General features: G+C 33.0%; 1 protein-coding gene across 1 annotated transcript; it reads left to right on the top strand.

Moving 5' to 3' along the window:
• The first annotated feature begins 7,668 nt into the window (after positions 1-7,668).
• Positions 7,669-22,575, top strand: LOC143258615 (ganglioside-induced differentiation-associated protein 1-like). Its single transcript, XM_076517835.1, has 5 exons — positions 7,669-7,842; positions 13,031-13,223; positions 15,738-15,911; positions 18,872-19,072; positions 20,999-22,575. The coding sequence occupies exons 1-5, from the start codon at positions 7,732-7,734 to the stop codon at positions 21,307-21,309; spliced, it is 990 nt and encodes a 329-aa protein (XP_076373950.1). The 5' UTR covers positions 7,669-7,731; the 3' UTR covers positions 21,310-22,575.
• The last annotated feature ends 323 nt before the right edge of the window (positions 22,576-22,898 follow it).

Below are 22,898 nucleotides of genomic sequence, written 5' to 3'. Positions count from 1 at the left end.
TGCTAAATAAGAGACGGCTAGCGCAGATAGCCCTCGTATAGCTTTGCGCGAAATTCAAAAACAAACAGACTCACCAGGAGACTATGTAAGTTAACGGCGTATTCTTTTTGTTAAAAAAAGAAAGAAACAAATAGTTTTCTACTAATATAAGATCGAAAAGTTTCTATATTGTGACTTTATATAAGTTTTGAATCTGATGCCCATGATTTGCGTCCCATTTAACAAAATCATGTTACGTAGATTAGAGCCTTGGCACTTTTTAAAAACAAAGGTTTAATCCTAATATTCAAGATTAGTCTAACAGTTGATTATGGGTTCTCTTGACTAGTCTCTTAGTTCAAAATTAGGGACCGATAGCGCAGTTAAGAAGCAAATATCTGAAACAATTATGAAGAATAGTCTAATTACACCAAAATCATCACAATTATATTTCTGTTTTACGAAATGGTATAGCTGTTGAAACGTAAGAAACCTCTTGTAACTGGAGTTTTCAATGTGAATGGTAACTTCTGCATACACAAGCCTATTAGCCAAGTCAGAGACTCCTATGGTTTAGGCAGAGCTGTCTCTCATTTTGAATTATTTGTAACACAAAAGAAATCTTAACAAAAGCATTGTGCTCACACTAGGGCTTTGTTTACTATTTAAATCAAATAATAGAATTAACTGTCCCTCTTATAACACGCTAACCGCTGAAAGTGCGGGATTTGTTCAATGGCATCATGTTTCGAACTCCGGATCTTTCGATATGAAAAGTAACATAGTAACCATAAGACCACGGTCGGATCGTTATATCTTATGACAGCGTATCCCAAACTTTCTCGGTTCACGACGCCGTGAAAAAAAACAAACTGTTGAGACACTAAGGCAACTTAATACTCAATAAATATTTATGTTCTAACAACTTAGTAGTCGTATGAAAGAATAATGCACAAAAACTGAAAGTGAAAACAGTGTTTTTATTTCATTTTTAAATAACCACAATCACTAATTGGATGTGTGCACCTGTTAGGTACTGCCCAGCTTCTCAAACCTTGGAATCTGATTGGACACCGCCACCTCATTTCCTGTTCACGTGGATTTTCGCGCGGTACTTGCTTTTTGTCAAAGCAACCGCCGAAAACCCAGCTTCGCAGAAATATGACGTCACAACTGAAATTAGGATTCTCTGAGCTTTAGCACTTAGCAGCGGATGCTCATGTTTTACTGATATCCAAAACTCAGTTAGCTCAATGCTGCCAAGTTTTGTTTTTAAAGTATTGTCACAAGACAGCTCAATAAGATTTTCTTCTTCTGCAAAGGTAAATTCAGATGGGTCCTTAGCCTTGAATGGGTCTTGAATCCATGTAAACTTCTCCATATCTTCTGTAAAGTAATTTTTAAACCAGTCACCGAGCTGTGTTAAGTGCTTCTCAAAAACGGATTTTAGTTCGTGGGTCAAATAAATATTCACTGGATGTAACAAACTGCTACAACAGGGGGAAACAGCCTTTACCATCATCTTCATTCATTTTTCTTCTCCATAGAAATAACGTTTTTCTGAAGGTTGAAACCTTCTCTGTGAGTTTCAGAATATGAGTTGCTTCTCTGCAGAGAGAGATTCAACACATTCAGTTTTTCGAAGAGACCACACAGGTATGCTAATTTTGACAAAAATCAGTATCCAAGACGTTTTTAGCATATTCGTGTTCTTCTTTCTCGAGATAAGACAAGATTACCTGTCGTAATTCAAACACACGGGACAGTGCATTCCCACGGGAGAGCCATCGCGAGCTACAGTTGTATAACAAAGATGTGTGCTCAGATCCCATATCCTCACACAGTTTTTAGAAAACCATGCCTTCTGTGGCCGATATTTTATAAAGTTCACCACTTTAAACACACTTTCCAGTTACTAGGTTCAGTGAAGGACTCAGGTGCTTTGACGCAAGAGCTTCTCTGTGGACTATGCAGTGGTTTAACAGTGCATCAAGAGCTTTGCTCCGCATACGAGTACCTGCAATCCTCTATAACACGTGGACATAGAGCGACCACCATCGGTACAGACACCAACTCACTTAGTCCAGTTTAAATTGTTTTCATACATAAAAGTGTCATGGATCTCAAACAAGTCTTGAACCTTTGTACTTGCAGTGGTACAAAAGAGAAGATCTTCCACAATTTTGTAACTATTCATTAACCTTGTGTACAAAATCATATGGTCACCCTTGTTACTATCCGTCGCCTCATCTAGCTGTAACCCGAACTCCTTCCTTTCCATTTTTTCAATTAGCTGATCATTGAGGCCTTCAGCCATGTGTTACATTCTACGACTGATAATATTGTTGGATAAAGGCATCTTTGAAATCAGTCTTCCCGCAGGTTCACCAACCATAACGTTCACCATATCCACTGCAGCCGGTGAAATCAGTTCTTCTGCCATGGTGTGAGGGTTTTTACATTTCGCGACTCTATGTGCCATCTTGTAGGATGCTAGCAAAACATTGCTTGGTAATGATGCTTGTTTCAAAAAATGTATCTTTTTGTTCTTTCAATATTTTTAACTTTCTGTTAAAATAATCACGGGATTTACTACCCATATTGGGATGACTGATCTCTAAGTGGTGTTTTAGTTAACCTGGAAGCATGCACTCTGGAGCCAAAACTTTTAGACATAATACACACTGCAGACACTCTTTATGATTGACATCAACTGAAGTAAACCCTAAATCTAGATATCTATCGTCATATTTCCGTTTCTTCACAACTTTGTCACTGGTTTTTGGCTCACCACCCTTTTCTTCACTCCCACACTTCTTATTAATGTTCAAACCTCTTTCCATTTTTATGTACAAGGACTAAAAATCAACAAAATAATTCACTGAACTTCACGAAACCTCACAGATACTTGATCAAAACACCTTTCAGTTATTTCGATTACTGATGGACCCGTAGATTCGACAGGTATTTATATACAAAATCTAAGTTGGAGAAGTTACTGGCGTAGCCGAAAGCACAAGTAAACAAAAACATACCTCGAACTTTCGAGAACGTTATTGAAAGGAATGTAGCTCGATCTTATGTTAAAAATGTGAACGACCTCGAGCTAGTAGTTCACAAATATTCCATGGCGCACAATTTGGGAACCACTGTTTTATGTCAATGTCAAAGGAGATATATAACATACTACTAACATATTTCAAATCGATGTTAGGCAAACTAAAGGTTTGACATATGACAGTGAAAAATGTATTTGCACTTCTATGTTTACGTCTGTTTGAGCTCTACCTTCCGGTCTATAAATAATGAACGCTAAAACTGAGCAGTATTTCTGATAATCTGAGATTGTATTTTTTTTATGTGACAAACATCTTTCCAAATCACTGGACCCCTTTTTTCTGCGAAGAAAATAATAATGATACGGATTGTCGTGCCATCTGCCAGTAAACTAAACAATTATAATATGTGAATAGGCCTAATTATGCCTGATCTGTATGCATTTTGGGTTGTAACCTACGGCCCATATATTAAGATATGAACAATGTCAGAACATATTATTAACTATCGTAATAATTTTAACTACAAGTAGGTATTAAAACATTTTTTTCCTTATAAGTCACTGTGCACTTATATATTTATTAACAGACAAAACTGCACAGTGACTTTCCGAACACTCTGTATATGTGTATGTATTCTAAAGACTGTTGGAACAGGTGTTGAAACTTTAATTAAAACAAAGTACATAACAACGTTTCGAACTTCTCAGGTCATCTTCAGGTTTTAATATATATTCCAGCCGTCTTTAGAATACATTTTTTTACTTCATCTGGGTTTTTCGTCATCATCTGGTGTATATATATACATATTGCTAATTGTAACGGTCTTGAAAGTATAAATGTAAAACTAAGAATAGGCTTAAATATTTTAATACAATAACTAAAAGTAAGGGGTAGTTAACTTACCTGTACTACTGATAAGAAAAGTTACGGACGACGTTCATTCCTTTTCCTTGTTATGCATATACAGTAAAACCTGTCTAAGCCGGAAACTGCAATAAGGCGGAAATCTGTACAAGCCGGAAATATCAAAATGTTGCAATATTATCTTAAGATTGCTCTTAAGAAGACCCTCAATATGGCGGAACCAGCGTAACGCGGACGGAAAACTATCTTTCACTTCCCTCATTCATCAACAAGTAGGATTAGAACCTGAATAAGGCAGAAAAATGTTTTTGATTAAATATTAATTTCTTATTTAATTAATAATTTCTTGTTAATTAATAATTTCTTTAAATATTAATAAATTCTTATTAATAATAATTTCTTTAAATATTAATAATTTCTTGTTTAATTAATAATTTGTTGAAATATTAATAAATTCTCGGACATTTTGTTACAGTAAGAATTGGTTAAATATATTCTGTTCTTTTTTCTGTCGTCATTATTCTAGAGGTCGCTATTCAAAAGAACGATTGACTGTACTTTTGGTCGCATTTGCTAATGGAAACCAGAGAAACCATGGATAACAGGTAAAAGTGAAAATCCTCGCTGTTTTAAGAATTTAAGGAAGAATCAACTTCCTGTGGAATGGAAAGCGAATAATAAAGTGTGGATGACAAGTGCTATATTCGATGAATTTTTGAACAAATTAAACAAAAGAATGGAACAAGAAAACAGGAATGTTCTACTTTTCCTAGATAATACAACTTGTCACCCAGAAGTTCAACTTTCAAATGTTCATTTAATCTTTCTACCTCCAGGTACAACATCTGTTCTACAACCACTAGATAATGGAATTATACAGTGTATAAAATTGAAATACAGAAAATTGATGCTTCAGCATATTATTGCAAACATGGACGACTGAAAGAGAGCATCTGAAATGACCATGAAAACTGACGTGTTAGATGCAATTGCATTTTTAAATCATTAAATCAAATGCATAATAAAGTGTTTTCGAAACTGTGGATTTATTCTTGATAATGGCGGAGACTGTGGAGAAGTTGTTTGTTGTGACGATTCCAGTGAAATCCAAACTCTGAGAAGGTTGATGCAGATGATTCTGTGAACGTGAAAGGTTTTGTGAACATTGACAAGAATGTTTTAACAGAAACTGATGAAATTCACTTAAAATCTAGAATAGAATCATAAGATTGTAACAGTGTGAGAGATTCAGAAGATGAACAAAATGGAAAAGATAGTGAGGAAATAGAAATTCCTATTTCATCTCAAGTGTTAAGTTATATTAATACCATCAAATTGTATGCAAAAAGGAAGAGGGAAAATGAACTTCATGAAAAGGCCATATAATTGGCGTTCTCTTTCAACTGCATGAGAAAGCCCACTAAAAAACGAAACAGTTGAAATTGGACACTTTCTTCAAATAAATTTGATTATGATTTTGTGTACTTATGTATATTTTGAATATCTGTTTTTGTTCTTATTCTAATAAATATGGCATAAACAGTATAATAACATTATTCACAAACGTCTTACTTCCCTTGAGTCAAGCAAGTATGACGTTCCACTCAGAAATTATAAACAATCAAGGAAATCCATCTTCACTGTCTAAGGCGGAAAACCTGCTTGAGCCGGAAATTTCACTCGGTCCCGTACGATTCCGCTTTAGACAGGTTTTACTACATTATTAATTCACATTTTCTCTTAAAAACAATAGCGCCCTCTCTCTGACAATAGATCAACATTTTACTAGCTCTCAAAACCGATAAGAAGTTAAAGTTAATAAATTACAATTTACTCTTGTTATATTAAACGATATTTTAAAAGTTATTCGATTATAAAATTTCCTACTGATCATTGAACTACAGATAAAATTTTGTTTTTGCGGCCTAATGACAATTTTCGTGTCATTTTACTTTTGTTTGTATGGTCCTCTGGCAAACCAGCGGTAAGTGTAAAGTCCCTAGGGTTAAATTATGGTATGTTGTTTTATTAGTGCAATGGATTTCGCGCAAAGCTACTCAAGGGCTATCTGCGCTAGCCGTCCCTAATTTAGCAATGTAAGATTAGAGGGAAAGCAGCTAGTCATCACCATCCACCGCCAACTCTTGGACTAATCTTTTACCAACAAATAATGGAATTAACCATCACTTTATAACGCCCCCACGGCTGAAAGGGTAAACATGCTTGGTGAGACCGGGATTTGATCCCGTGCCTCTTAGATTACGAGTCGAACGCCTTAACCCACCTGGCCATGCCGGGTCGGTTTAAAAGAATAAACAAAACTCATAAATTTGCATTACATATGATGTTTTTCTTAGTTCCTTTCTTGAAGAAGTATTTGTGAGGTCGAAATTCAACAAAATAATCGAAATCCAAACAAGGAAGAAAAAAATAGGGAGCTATCTGCTGAGCCCAACGAAGGGAATCAAACTCTTGACTTAAGCGTTGTAAATCCGGAGAGACCCGCTGTACTAGCGGGAGCCCTGACAAAGAAGAAGGAAAAAGACAAAAAAATAAACTTACTTTTTACGCTTCCAAAAGGTTTATAAGCCTAATTTATTTATTATTATTGACGAGATTAAAATTTTGTTTGTTTGTTTGGAATTTCGCACAAAGCTACTCGAGGGCTATCTGTGCTAGCCGTCCCTAATTTAGCAGTGTAAGACTAGAGGGAAGGCAGCTAGTCATCACCACCCACCGCCGACTCTTGGGCTACTCTTTTACCAACGAATAGTGGGATTGACCATCACATTATACACCCCCACGGCTGGGAGGGCGAGCATGTTTAGCGCGAAGCAGGCGCGAACCCGCGACCCTCGGATTACGAGTCGCACGCCTTACGCGCTTGGTCATGCCGGGCCCAAGGTTAAAATAAATATGTATAAACATATTGCATGAATGAAAACTTCTTTAATACGTAGAAAAATAAATTATGTGAAGAAAGGTGTGCGTTACAAATTAATCTGCAACTTGCCTTTAAACAGGTGAAAAGAAAAAAAAACACGCAGAAATCTAACAAGCTTTATTTGAGTTGAAATGTGATTTCTCAGGTTGAAATATTTTATGCGTTATGTTTCATTTAATCCTGACGAGAATGAAGCTAAAGCTGTTTGTTTTTTGTATACAGAAAAAATGTATTGTGTTTACTACCTATGAATTAATGAAAGAAATGTTATATTGTGAAACGTTGTTTAAATAGGTATGCAATCACTTCATACAACGACTCTGCCAACTGTAATTAATTATAGTTTATATTATTATACAACCCGGCGGCTCAGCAGATTGTCTGAGAACTTATAACGCTAAAACTCGGTCGCATTTTGATACCTGTGATGAGCAGAACACAGATAATTCATTGAGTAACTTTGTCCTTTACAACAAACAAAAATCTAACTATTATGTATACTAACACTTATCTAATAAACATTTCACAAGGCTTTTATTTGACTATATCTGTATTCTTTGTTTTATAATTGTTATCGTTATTCTTATAATCGCAAGATCCAAAATTGCTTAAGCGAAGTATTACGACCACATAAACACATTATAAAGTCCAAAGCAAAGTAAGGTGTATTAGTTTACAGTTGTATGTTATATAGTGATAATATATTGAACTGATTTGTTTGTGCTAATTATAGATAAATTAATTGCTCTATCTTACGTTTGTTTATAGAACCACCTTTTCCTGGAAATTAAACACATCTCACACTTCTTTTTTTAAATAAGTTGCGAGGATAGTTTTGCCCTCTAGTGGTGGCAATTTTATTACTAGCCTTTTGCCTGATCAAGAATGGCTGTCGAAGATAGTAGTGATGTAAATTTAACTTCGGATGATAATAATTCTAGCAGTAATGGACCATTAGAATTGTATTATTGGTATACATCATTCTACAGTAGAAAGGTATTATACAGAACATGGCAGAGTCATCTTAAATATTGGTTTTTGTTGTTGTTTTTTGTCAGAATGTACGATGTTTCGGAGCAGCTTACAATATGAATAGATTACATGGTTAAGAAATTATGCCGGATTACGTCTTACGCCAACTTTAGGATGCAACTGTAAATAAATGAATAATAATGGCCATGTAACAATATATAATAAAACTAAAAGTAGTACACTTAATTTTGCATAAAATGTTTGTACGTGGTATGCATAGTATAACAAATTTATATTATTATTACCTCTCGTCCATTTGTTCTCCAATTTTTCGAGTTCTGGTGCGGTAAATACTAAAAAAGTAAAATCAAAATTTTGAATCCTATTGCTTGAAACTGAAAATTGAAGTTTTTTAGACTCAGAGTGATCATTATTTGCTAAAGTGAGTGATTTAACTTGATATAATTACAATTGTATTTAATGTCTATGACACTGAGAGTGTTTGTTATATTGTGAATCTAACATTTAAAAAAATATATGTTAAAGCTGTGCTGTTACTTTTAGTAAGGCAAATAAGATTTGGAGCTGTATTTAAAGAAATATTACTTATAACTAGAAAAAGCTATTTGATTGCATATAAGGTACTGTTAGGCCTTGCTTGGGCTTGTTTTTGGTCTTGTGCTCTTTATTTAAAGATGAATAGTGAATTGTTGGATAGAGTTTTAAAAGATGGCTGCTAGCACATTATTTGGGTTGAAAATATTGTCAAATGATGATAGGTTACAATCTCTGGAATTGTTTTCTCTTGAAAAAAAAAATAGAGAGGATTTGATTGAACACAGATCTTCAAGATTCTTAGTTTCAGTGCATCGTATTTTGTATACAATGGTAACAAGGAGACTTGGCTATGAAGTTTAATAGAGTGGAAGATATTTTCAGCTTAGATATTTGCTTTTAGAACAGGGTGCTTAGCCTCTGGAATGGGTTACCTCCAAATGTGGTGGAAGAAGTAGTTGTTAGTGTAAAAACTCTTGATAAATGTTGAAGTGACCGGATCAGGATTTTTATTCGGATCAGGATTTTATATATATATACACAATTTTCTGTGTAAGTGGTGTGGTACAGCTTCAATATTCTTGAATGCTACATTATATAAGCAAAGTGCTTGAATCCTATTGGGCTTGAAAAGATGCTGATGACACAAATATTGTTGAAAACCGTTATGTGGCTGAGTTTTTTACTTGTTCTATTTTTAGCAATAGTTCTGCCACTGAGAATTCTATAAACAGTACTGGAATTAACATGAATTATGTAAACATTGTGGAAAGTACCAGCAGCAAACGAGGTGCTTCCATGTTTTGTGTTTAAAAGAGGCCAGAGATGAAAATGTAAACTCTAGTCTATAATTTTTTTGTGGGTCTTAAAACACCAAGCAAGTTCCCAGAGACTGGGGACTTGAAGAAGGTAAAAATTGTAAGTCAGTTGTGTTTCTTTAGTTGAAAAAAAAAAAAACCTAGAGAGTTTCATAAAAGGAATGTCACAAAATCATTTAATGAGATACTGTATCATAAATGAAAGTCATCATGGATTTAGAAAACTAAAACTTTGACTTGCTAATCTGTTTTTGGTTTTTCAAGGATGTTATTATCTGGGCAAGCAAAATGGTGTAAACTTGGTGTACTAAAGGATTTCAGAAATGTGTTGGTAAAGTGGTCACATCAAAAATTAGCATTAAAAATCACTTCATGAGGGGTTGGGGGAGAATTAGTATATTGGACTGTAGGGTGGTTAGATGGGAGAAGGTGTACAGTCAGACTGGACACTTGTTACTTGGCCTCTTTATCTAAGAAAGGACATTGAATTATTGGAAAAGATTCTGAGGAAGACATTGGATAATTCCAGGGATGGAAGGTACATTGTACAGGGGTAAGTTTAGATCTGTTAGGTTAGTTCCTTTTAAAGAAAGAAGGGTAAGAGGTGATTTTTGTTAAAGTTTACAATATTATCTACTGTATCAGTGTGTTAAAGGTCACTGATTTCTTTGCACTTCATTCTGAAAATAGTAAAATGAAAGGACACATGTTTGAAATTTGGTAAAACAGGCTAAACTCCAGTTAAGAATGTCTTATTTTTCTAAAAGAATTATTATGGAATGAGTTGTTATTAGAATTAGTCTTACAGAATTTTACAGTAGTTTCAGAGGAAAATTAGTGATTTCATAAAAAATAAAAGATGTGTTGTACATTTTTCACTTTTTCTTAGGAGTGGGTTTATTGAAATAATCCTGAATAAACGTGTCCTGTTTACATGTTTATAATTTTTAAGAGCTGTTAATGACATGAGAAGAGTAACAACAATTAATTAATTAAAAATTAATCTCTAGAACAGGGTGTCTACTATTGGTGACTCATTCCACGTCTTATTGAGCTTCTGTCTTATCATTGTGTTATTTTAGGAACATAAGAAGAAAGTAGGGGCCATCATGCAATCAGTCTTTAAAGAATTTTCTAAAGGTTGAGGTTATCTCTTGTCTTTCTTTTCTCAAGAGAAAATAACATTATAATGTACAAGGACAACAAGGGACCTGTCAGTCCATCTACGTTGTCCCATCCACTAAACTATATAAAAATTCAAATCCATTATTTATCATCCAAATATCTTTCTAGCTTTCACTTAAACTCCCTTAAATTTATTTCTTTCAGCAAACCTAAACACAATCTCTTCTAAAAAAAAAGTTACCCTGTTGTAAAAACAAAACAAAAGATGAATCTCGGATCTTCCAAAACTTACACTAGTGCCTTTCACTCCTACCATTAAATATGATGAATCAACATTGTAAATTACATTCACAATTTTAAACACATGAACCACATCTCCTTTAACTTTTCTGTTTTTCAAACAAAATTATTTTGGAGATCTTAAGCTTCCATCATCTTGGTATCCTTTCTAACAGTTCAGTGACCTACACAATAAAAATTATAACTTCTTTACACTAGTATTCAATACCGCTGTAGATAAAACGTCAAATTTTATTTGCCCTACCACTGATAAGAGGGCGCTGATTGGATGGTTTAAGAGACTGATGAACCAGCATGTTATCATCCTATTCGTCCATAATTCTGTCAAGTTTATTACCATCAAAATTGAACTCAATTCTAATTATGATAATTTAACAATGTTTTTATTTGGCATTGTGTACCATGCTTATTGAAATTACAGATATGCCAAAAATACATACACACATACACCCTTACCCTTATCTACATAAGTAGTAACATTTTCAAACAAGGTCAAAAGGTTAGAAGTCATGATTTTTGTCTAGTGAAACCGTTGACTTTCCAAGAAAGTTTTTAACTTTGCCAAATTATTTTGGAAAGTATCTTTTATGAAACTTTCTAAAACCTTTTGCACCACTGATGTAAGACAACTAAGTTGTACAATTTTTATCATCACCCTTGAAAAGAGGAGTCATAGTAACCAACTTGCAGTCATCTGGCTCTTGGCCACTATTCTAAGAAGTAACCAACTTCCAGTCATCTGGCTCCTGGCCACTATTCTAAGAAGTAACCAACTTCCAGTCATCTGGCTCCTGGCCACTATTCTAAGAAGTAACCAACTTCCAGTCATCTGGCTCTTGGTCACTATTCTAAAAAGTAACCAACTTCCAGTCAGCTGGCTCCTGGCCACTATTCTAAGACTTACAACAAATGATAGCAAGTAGCTTGAATGTTCCACGTTTTATATCCCTCATAACATTCAAGAGTTTAGCCATCTTGTAGTCTTCAATAAAACTCTCCCTTGAGGAAGGACCTAACCCATAACTTAACATTTTTCTCACCTTTTACATGTTTAAAAAATCCTAGCTGTTGATTTAACTATTATCAGCTATATGTTTCCCATGGGCCCATTTAGATTTCCATATACGGGTGTTCAGAAAGTCACTGTGCACTTGTATGTGTATATGATTACAAAATTGCACAGTGACTTTCTGAACACCCTGTACTTTCTTGAACATATAATTATTTTTTCCTAACTTTGAACTTAAACTTCTTACATTTATGGTGTTTATCACAGATTTTCTTCAATGTGACTTTAGTATACTTGTTAATCTGTTTTTCCTTATTTTAAGAACATGGATGTCTGGAATTAGAACCAAATTATTTTTTGAAATATCCCAACCATGCATTAAAATGGAATATGTGTTGTAGTAATTACTTATTATTTTTATTAATAAAAGACATATCAAAATGTTTAATTTCACATTATTGGGCTATAAACTCTGTTCTTATCAGTTGAACCCCTAAGGAATCTCCCCCCCCCCTGCATGAGGCATGTTTAATTGAAGTTTTTTACTCTACACAGATTGGCTAGTTTTAACTTAATCCAAGTGTGTTAAGTTCTGTCATCTAGTACTATGTACATAGGTCACAAAATACAGGTTTGAAATGCTAATTCAATACATTTGTTATGAGAACATGAACAGATGTTTAGTAAGTAATGAGAAATCAAATCTGTAAACCTTAAAATCTTTCTTACTTCACTAGCTTAAAAATTAGGATTTGTTAAGAGTTAGTAGAGACTAGATATTTAGAAAACACAAGTGGGTAAAGTAACAAAAGGGTATCTGAACCATCAAGATCACGCCTCTTATCGTGACTGTGTGTAGGGGCAAATCTCTGTCTAGGTTTGATACCTAAAGAATATTTCAAATTATTTTGACCAGAAATCCAAAATTCTAGTGGAGGAATCATGTTTGTCACCTTAAGTTTTATCAGTAAGGTTAGTTTTATGTGACGTAACAAGGAAAATAAGTTGTTTATGGCCTTTCTTTTGTTACTTTTGTTACAGTTAGGTAATATTACTGTACAACTTGTGTAATAGTGATCATAATGTTTCATTAAATGCTACATGGAGGGTCAGATGTTCCTGTTTTTATATAAAAATTTGATGACATGCAATTAAAAGGATTCTAGAATGAGTGAATTTTGGATTACTAAATCATGATAACTTTCAATATCACATAATATTTGTAAAAATAAAGAACATTGTGTTTATAAAAAATAAAAGTTGAATTTTATGGCTCCTTTTCTGGAAGCCTGTAGAAATAGATCTAATTGAAACAACATCTTTCAAGGTTACTTGATTATGTTACATGTTAAATGTTTTCAGTTTTGTTGACCTATCTTTTCCTTTTTTTGTCCATGTATCTTAGGTTTTGTTTGCTCTTCATGAAAAACACTTAAGCTACAAGTCAAATATTGTTAACTTGGGTAAAGGCGACCAATATCAACCGTGGTATTTGAAGTTAAACCCACGAGGAGAGGTTCCCGTGTTAAAGGACGGTATGAAAGTAATTCCTGACTCCGGACGGATTCTTGATTACCTTGAAGACAACTTTAGTAATGGTTCGTAGTGTAAAGTAAAAATATTACATTGTAGATGAAATACATGATTCACACCAAAAGTATACTTACAGAACACACTGACTTTCTTTTTGTTCTTTCTATTACTTTATAGTGAAAAGATTCATGTGATTCAAATGTTAATCTCTTGCTGAAAATATTAATTAAAGGGATAAAAATTAGTTGCAAATAGAGCAATATCCAGCTGGGTGTGTTATTAGTTACACTATGACGATCTAATAAAATTTTAGAGTGCGATAAAACATGAATAGCTGTTTGATGTGATATCAGACTTGAATGAACATGAGGTGCTTTAAATGTAAAACATGTTTTTGAGATTTTAGTTTTATGAAACACTGATGTAAATCTAAAATGATAATAATCCTTTATTATAAACGATATGTGGTTCAATTCATAAATTTAAGTAAATATCAGTGAATTTTTTTTATGTGTTTATCTTTTTCAGTTGTCATCCATTCCCGTTATTTTGAAGAGTTACTCACACATCAGCTTCATGATCTTCTGTATTTAAACAGTTTCTGACAATGTAATTAAAGTTTGAATTTCATCAGTTTCACATCATGTGGTATTTATTCACAGATTTATTTTCACCCAGTGTGGGTAATTCAACTTTCTTGTTTTACACCCATAGTTGTTAATTCAACTTTCTTGTTTTACACCCATAGTTGTTAATTCAACTTTCTTGTTTTACACCCATAGTTGTTAATTCAACTTTCTTGTTTTACACCCAAAGTTGGTAATACAACTTTCTTGTTTTACACCCAAAGTTAGTAATTTAACTATTTTGTTTACACCCAAAGTTGGTAATGCGACTGTCTTGTTTTACACCCAATGTTGGAAATTTAACTTTCTTGTTTTTCACCTGAAGCTGTTTGTTCAACAATCTAGTGTTGTAAAACAGCCTCACATGAAAGGAAAGTTTAAATGTGGTATTTATTTAGCTCAATTTTAAATTCTTGATCTCTCACACACCTGGTATGTGGTCTACCACCTGAGCTAAAGGAGTAACCTACTCTTTGGCAGTTGCTAATAAGGTACTAATAACTACCACACTACAATTAAAACAAAGTAACGTTACTCAAATCCTCACTACACATTTCATCCATTTCTGCTTTAAGTTTTTTAATCAGAATCTCCCCAACTCACGTGGTTACATCCAGTGAGACTTAAACTATGATTTGCCAAGTGCATGGTTGTGTACATTTGGTTAAACTTGATTCATTGCTGCTAATGTTGTGAGCATTTCTAACCATCAAGTAGTCAAACCAGTTTCCGTCTAGGGCATTTAATTGTTTTAAATAAGATAGATTCACCAACTAAATTGTAAGGGAGAGTATAAGAACAGTATTTAATGATACAACAAATTTAAAATCATCACAAAATAATTTGAGATTTCTGTATTAAATTTCTACAAGCTGTTCTTAGTTTCCAAATGTGATGATTTACAAATCTTAGAGCATAATGCAAAGTAAAGAAACAAGCAAAGCTTGTGTCTTCATTGTAATGTTACTGAACATAATACAAGAAACATTAAAATGTCTCTCAGTGAACACTGTCTTCATTATAATGTTACTGAACATAATACAAGAAACATTAAAATGTCTCTCAGTGAACACTGTGTACCGTTTTTATTAGTAGTTTCCCACAAAGGACTAGCTGTTGAAAAATGTGGAATTCTGAGTTTTAGAAGAAATTAAAGCTAAAACCAATCCAGTTTATAATGAGACAAAGTTGTTTATTTCAATTAAGTTTAAATTTTTCTCATTCTTATTAAAAACTTTAAAATTAACACACTAACATTTTTACTGAATGGATATTTAAGCCTACAGGTAAGCAACACATGACTGCCATTGGTTGAAATCACATGCAATCTTTGCATCAATCAGAACCAGGCATGAACAAACCAGTTGCAACATTTTGTCCACAATTTACCAAAATAATGTAAAAGACCTGCAGTAGGTCACACACAGACATACCTGAATATGAAGGACTTTTAAAAAATCATCCTCCATACTTAGGATTTTTTACAACAGGCAGTTGTTCATTTCAGTGTACTCCTGATATATTATTCTGTTAATGTGTCAGTGAAGGAAGACATCATTCAAATAATGAACTTCTCTTTGCTTGTATCATTTACAAAGTACATGAACACATTGTGATTTGTCACTCTGTGTAGACCAACAATTGTTGAATTATTTCTCTGTTATCCATGTTTCTTGATTAGGGTACTCGACACACAATCTGTGTGTCACGAGTTTGAATCACATCACCAAACTTGCTCACCTTCTTTTAGCTGTGGATGTGTTACAATGTAATGATCAATCCCACTTTCAGATGAGCAGTAGAAAAAGAGTTGACAGTGAGTGATGTTGACCAGTTGCATTTCCTATAGTGTATCACTTATAAATTAGGGATGGCTAGCACAGAAAGCTTTTGAGTGGCTTAGCAAAACATTCAACATAGCACACAGTCCATTTTTCTTTTCATTTTTTCCAGGAAACACTCCACGCTTGATGCCAGAAAAAGGAACCGAAGGAACACAGCATGTCAAACAGTGGAGAGAACTTCTGGATTCTGTTCCTGTTCCTTGGATAACCTTTGGATGTTTATATCATTCTCATTTGACAACCAACATGAAAATTTCATCTTTTGAAAGAAAACAACGTTTAAGTAAGTTTTGTATTGTCACACAAGTTTTACACTTCTGTAATTGGATTCAAAGTCAGGCGTCAGTGAGTTGAAAATAATTCAAAGATGGGGTAAGGTTGTTTAGGTATCAATGGTATTACAAAACAATTTTCACGACTACAACCAATGCTGTCTGTGAATTATTTGTTCTGATACGGCACTTCCAACTTCTTGCAACACTAGCTATTCTCGTCCATTACTGCCCCCTATGTGAGAACTCTTTTATTTTTTTTAATGCATGCCACGAGACTTTCATTCCCCACCTCCTTCGTTGGAATAAAGTGATTCCAATGTGCATCTGATATAAATCATTTGTCATCTCTCTGCAAATAGGAGCATGGTATACTCATCTAACATGCAATTATCTTTATAAGCCTCTACTGAATTATCACTTCTCGTATGTGTTTGTTTTTATTTACCTGATTTCAGTTTGAGATACTGTTTCTTCATGAAGTGATTATATTTTATAAACTACTAGTTTTACCTTAATTTTACCTCATTTTCACCTGTGGTTATATTTTATAAACTACCAGTTTTACCTTAATTTTACCTCACTATTGTCACCTGTGGTTATATTTTGTAAATTATGAGTTTTACCTTAATTTTACCTCTATTGTCACCTGTGGTTATATTTTATAAACTACCAGTTTTACCTTAATTTTACCTCTTTATTGTCACTTGTGGTTATATTTTATAAACTACCAGTTTTACCTTATTATTATTACCTTTTTTTGAAATACAAATTCCAATGTTAGTGTCACTAATGTGGGTTTCTCAATTTCGACAGAAGCTTTATCCCAGGCCTCAGGTGCAGTCGACCTGATGAGGGATTTGTAGAATATTATACATGTCATCTTTTGTTTCTAGAATTTGTCCCCACTTGTTTCTGAATCTGTTCAGGTTGATGTTTCCATCTCCTGATTTTCCAGGGCCTTCCCATGTATTTCCTGATAATTCAGTTTGTCCTGACTTTCCAGGGCCTTCCACGTGTCTTTCAGACTTTATTTCTCAAATATATTATACTTTACCCCTTACCCTTATATCTTATGACCCACATTATTTCTTACTATGCGAACATACTTCCCAATACTTTGAAGTGATAGTTCAGTAGAAGTGCATAGAGGGAGCCACATGTGCCACTTGAGTGTATTTTACTCTTATTGATGGAAAGATAATTTGCCTCAAAAACATATTGAAATCATTAGATTCCAGTATGAGGGCACAGAAGGCTTGTGGCATGTGTAAGGAAAAAATTTGCACATAAGATCTTTAATTAATTTGCATATAAGATCTTTAATTAATTTGCATATAAGATCTTTATATTAATTTGCATATAAGGGGCAGCAACGAATGAGAATAGCTAATATTGTTGATAGAGATAATTACTTATCAGAAATACTTTCTCTATATGACTAGAGGTTCTATTAAGACTTTTCTTGACTTAGTTGGATCATAAGGGGAGATAGTTAAATCTATGCATAATGAAGACAGAAATTTAAATTTTTAAAAATTTCACAACATAACCATCTAGCTTTAATATTAAAATCAACTGAATGTTGCTGGATGATTTTAACATAATTCTTGTTTAGAAACATTTTGGCCCTAAAAAGTTTTCAATACTTGTTTGAAATTGTTACGTTTTACCTTGATGAAATTTGAAGACGAAAGGCAGAAGACTTTTGAAATGTCACCCACTACGTTCGTGTCTCCACAACAGGCAGTTGCCGTCCATTCTTCAAAGTTTCATCATGAATGCTCTCCCTAAACAATCTATCAAAGAATACATGTTTTATCTTATTTTCTTCAGAATATTTTGTTGTTTTCATATGTGTGATAAAGATATACACAAGATAAAGTATTTTGTTGAAAGTTTTTTTAAGAAAATCCTACAACATATTAAAGAACTATTTCAAACTGTTCTGAGGACAATGAGAAATGTGAATTGTCACTTGTTTTTAAGTTGGTAAAGAAGAGAACAAGAAAGACTAAATTTATTCATCCTAATTTTACTGTAATATATTTTACTGAGGTAAAAAGGTAGGATTTTATTCAGGTATTTCTTGTTGTTGGTTTTGTTCACATATACATTTGTTGTATGTACAATCACCTTGTATGTATAGTTGTAAATAAGGTTTGTTGAAATATCCTTTTCATGTAGTAATTTAAACATCTTAAATTATTTATATATAATAGTGTTTCTTAGACATAGGTTCATTAACCACATCTTGCCAGTCTATGGGATTGCACACATACGCGCAAACTTGATAGTTCGTATCTAAAACACAAGTTTTTCATTGTACTTGCATTTTAATAGTCCCTGGCCTGTTTAGGAATGCAGCAATTCAGTCCCTGGTGTTGAAAACATTAAGTACTGGTAGACATTATTATTTATGTTATAAAGCTTCTTCATAAGTTGACTTTTCACTTCTAATTATGTTAGACAACTAAGAACAATTTCAAATTTCATCAACTGCATTTCAGAAGCAAAAATAAGTTACTTCAGTTTCTTATACAAATGCACATTGGAACTTGTATATCAAATTCTGTTATAATTACCTTTAGAAGAGTTTAGAAAACTATTATTTTGTCACTTGTGTTGTTACTTAAGCTTACTTACGTGTAAACCATTCTTCACTCACTGAAACATGTTACAAGTTTCCAGAATTTTAGTTCGTTTTACTAATGAGATATCGTGGCTATCGATCCAAGTTTTAGAGGAACTAGCTGTTTTTTAAAGGTTTATAAAATTCATTATGAATTGTACAATGTCTTTTTTTCATCAATTTCCTATAGATACAAATATTTGTCCCTACATTTTGAACTTGTTTATAGTTTAGTTGAATTTTAGAAGTTTATAGCTCTTTTGTTTGAGCAAATAAAATTGTTGCATTAAAGTCTTTGCAACTGAATTTATTTAATCTAATGACTCCTTGTAATCTAAGGCTTGATGTCAACTGTGTCAACTGATTTGGACCTAATGATGGAAAAATATCCAGAATTTAAAGAGTTGTATCAGGAAAAGAAACAACGCTTTGAGATATTGAGATCTGATATCCAAGATGTGGATAAGATAAAGGCAGCTCTAGATAATTTGGAAACAACGTTAGACACTGTGGAACAAGAACTCGCTTCTCACGATGGAGGTTCGATTTACCATTTCTTATTATTGTCGAAACACGTTTTACTTTGTTATGTATTTGTTATTAACGTTAATTACAGTTTCAAGGATAGAAATTAGCCATTAAAGGTTACTGTCTAAGAAGTGTACATAAATAATGAAAAAAGTAATATTTATTACTCATCATGTTTTACAAAATATTTTGTAAAACTAATTTAGAAAGTTTCTAGAGGGCATTGTTATGTTTCCCCGTCCAAGGGGGTATTTAGGTATGGGCTATAGGGGCCTCAGCCCTAGGACCCATGGTCTTAATGGGGGCCCATTGATAATTTTATTCTATGTAAAATTATATGGGATGTAGGGCCCACAAAAATTATTAGCCCCTGGGCCCACACAACCTGCTACTGTCCTCATCTGCTTAACTATAATTACTTTGTGTATTTTTTATATATTTGCTGCAATTTTGTAATATCTAGCATAACTGTTTATTATTTACATAAGTTATAGAGTGTCAGGTTCTGTTAAGGTATGTAAGTAGTAACTCTGGTTTAAAGTAATAACGTGGATAATTTAATTGGATTATGAGCAGAAATATTACACTTAATATATTATACATTTTTTTTTCTATGATTTATGTAAAACTTTAAATCTTTCAACTGTGATAATGTTTTTCAGAAAACAGTTTTTCTTTTTTAGGGTTAACAATAATGTTGGCAAACAGCACTTGTACTAATTAATTTTAACTTTTAAAAAGTTGCACAATAAATTGACAAACACACTGAAATGATTTATTAGAATGTATAAACTGTTCAATCTACGTGTATGATTTCACCGTTATCAGGATTTATCCAAAATACAGTTGTTACATTTCGAAACTCCATGGTTCAAAATGAACAGCTTGTAACATCATTTAAATCTCAAACATTGTGAGCCTTTATATACAGTTTAATGTATTTAAAAGTTATGAAATTTAAAATATTAAACAAAGGCTTTTGTTTGGCTAGTCTTGAAAAGTCATCATAGAAAATAATTTGATAACAGTTCATTCTATATTAACGTACTGTTGTAAGCTCTGTTTTTATTATTTCAGATGTTTGTTTGCTATGGTGCATGTGACATGTTTTGAAACTTCACGAAATGCCTCTTTAAAATCTGGAAATTTCATTCAGTACATGAAAACAAAACTACAGTTTAAATATGAGAATCAGTTGTTAAGTGGGTTAGCATGTTTGTTGGTCATTAATTAGTGAGAGGAAATTGAACAAGTGAATTATTTTTAAGCTAGGCATACCATTAATCTCAGAATTTATGTTCAAACATTGTTTGTGAAGTTAGGCCTACAAATGTAAGTTACCTGTAGTGAACATTAACTTGTTCAGTGCTGTAGACGAGATAACTCATCCAAGCTGATTGGTAACATAATGCCATGGACGAGTTAATTCGTTTTCAGTAATACCTAACTTCAACGCTAGATGTCAGCACCATACATGCATTTGACCTACTTACAAATTGTTTCACTTTCGATCCAATGTTTTAAAAATTACTCAATTTTGCTGAAAAAAAAAGCTGCCGTAGCACCTGAAATACTTGGCAGTCAATAGGTTAAAGAAGATATAAACAGTTCTTTAATGTTACCTGTATTGGATTTGACTGTGTTTTTACTGAATAGTCCAAGAGAACCAACCTCATAATAGAAAACTTTATAACAATGTTATTGGTATGCGTGTTAAATGAACTGTATTTTGGCTAAATCTTTTGAATGGTAGGAGTATCCTTTCACTGAAACATGAATGCTGAACAATTTGTCTTCTAATAAATCATTTTACTTTGATTTTAAAGTTAAAAGTGTAATGATTTTTAAAGTTGTTTTTAATGGAACCAAATTGTCTTTGTGAATTTAATAAAATATACACATACTTCCCTGTTAATTTATTTTCTCTTACTTGCTTAGATAAATCTTCCTGGTGGTTGTGTAGTCAGAAGTTTGCTATTCCAGACATTACCCTGGCATTAGTTCTTCAACGATTACATGATCTGGGACTTTCTACCCGTTACCTGACTGTGGATAAGCGACCTCACCTGGTGCAGTATTTTAAAAAGGTTCAAGAGAGGGAAGGTTATAAAAAAACAATAGGTCACGGAGCTGGGTTGTTACATAAAATATGCTGCAGTAAGAAAACGCATTTGGCTGCAATAGGTGTAGCAGCGACCGTAATTAGTGTTATAGCTATTGGGGCTGTAGTGTACAAACGGGTGAAATAGAGTTTAAATGGTTCAAGGCAGGCTGATATAAAGAAAAAAACAAAAACCTTTTCCAACTCTATTAATGATTTTGCATGAATAGATAGCTTTTAGAATTGTACAGCCACACAATAAGTTTAATTTCTAGAACCTTTCTCTATCAACTTAGAATAATTGTTCAGAAGTAATGGGTTCACTGTAGAGTGTGTTTATAATATACGAGATACTGACAGAAAGGAAGTGTTGAGGTAACAGTGTGTAATTTTTGTGTGAACTTTTTCTTAGATGTAATACTTCTGTTATTAATATGGCCATAGTTTCCCTTTTAACCAAGCAACTTTTTACTGTATTTTGATTTATAAATCGTCTTAGGGTTGATAAAAAAAACAAAAAAAAATAAACGAAAAATATATATGAAACTTATATCTCGTTACAAAATATGTAAACTTCATGGTCTTTTGTTTTTAGGAAATATACGGTTTAGAAACAACTCAAACGCTCCTGCAACAAATGTTGTGATTTATCAGACAAGCAGTTAAAAAAAGTTTTTATTTTTTTGGTCCAGGAACAGAGCTCAAGAAATTTCTTTGAGTATGTATCCGTTTCTTTGGAATTTTAATTAGCATGATTAATATTAAGTGGTTCTTCACATTCCAAATGCAGAGAAACAAAAATTAAAAAAAGACTATAATGTATTTTGTTTGATACGCTGTAAAATGCTTCTGAGAGACGTCTTAACAATCGTGACGTTCCTTTTAAGATAGCTGTTGTAAGTCAACGAATTTTAGATTTCCTTCTAAATATTCTTACATCAGGTATTTTTATTAACAAGTGGTAAATTATATCGTTAAATTTGAATGCACTTACTCTACTGAAGCCATTAACTGATTCATGTCAATGTTGTTTTTTTTAGTACCATCACATGTTGCATTGTTATTTAGCATAACCAGTAATTATTTCAAAATGGAAAATAAAATGTCTATATAATGAATATTGTTTATACTTATTGGTTTTGCTAAAGAAACTTAAGTAATCAAGTTTCGAAGAATGTGTCAGCACTGTGTCCAATGTGTCAGCACTGTTTTACCAGTTCTCATATTAACACGTACGTATTATCTGAAAAGCAAACATGGCAGTAGGTGAGTGAAACTATTTTTTTAGGCATGTTAAACATAAATTTTCAAATTGCTTATTATGGCATGCAAAGGTTTCTCTGTGATGTGTACAATTGTCAGTAACTTTCAGTTTTCACTTGATTACAAAAATAAAATAGCATTGACAGTTCTATATATGTTCCTCATTTATTATACATATCCTACATATCAAAATAAACTAAATTAAATGAGTAAAACTTAACTAAATCAGTATGACTCAATATTTTAGCTTCACAGTATTTGTTGTATTGACACAGAAGTCTTAAAATAATTATTATAACATCTGATAACATGCCAGTGTTGCAGGCGAAGTTAAATATTCTAGACTGTCATATAATCACCGTGGTGAAGTAATTCTTGATGACAAGAAACCCACTTGAAATAAAAATGTATCTCGGAATGTCTGGTTTGGGTATTAACACTTTTACTGATAAGGAGAGAACAACGTTACGACCT

Source organism: Tachypleus tridentatus, chromosome 1 (genome assembly GCF_004210375.1).
Source record: "Tachypleus tridentatus isolate NWPU-2018 chromosome 1, ASM421037v1, whole genome shotgun sequence".
NCBI classification, from domain to species: domain Eukaryota; kingdom Metazoa; phylum Arthropoda; class Merostomata; order Xiphosura; family Limulidae; genus Tachypleus; species Tachypleus tridentatus.
The sequence above is the reverse complement of the archived record's forward strand: the minus strand, read 5'-3'. Positions and strand labels throughout refer to the sequence as shown.

Coding starts and splice junctions, on each gene's coding strand:
- LOC143258615 (XM_076517835.1), top strand. CDS start 7,732: ATGGCTGTCGAAGATAGTAGTGATGTAAATTTAACTTCGGATGATAAT. Junction 15,912..18,871: donor TGAAAGAAAACAACGTTTAA/GTAAGTTTTGTA, acceptor TTGTAATCTAAG/GCTTGATGTCAACTGTGTCA. Junction 19,073..20,998: donor ACTCGCTTCTCACGATGGAG/GTTCGATTTACC, acceptor TTACTTGCTTAG/ATAAATCTTCCTGGTGGTTG.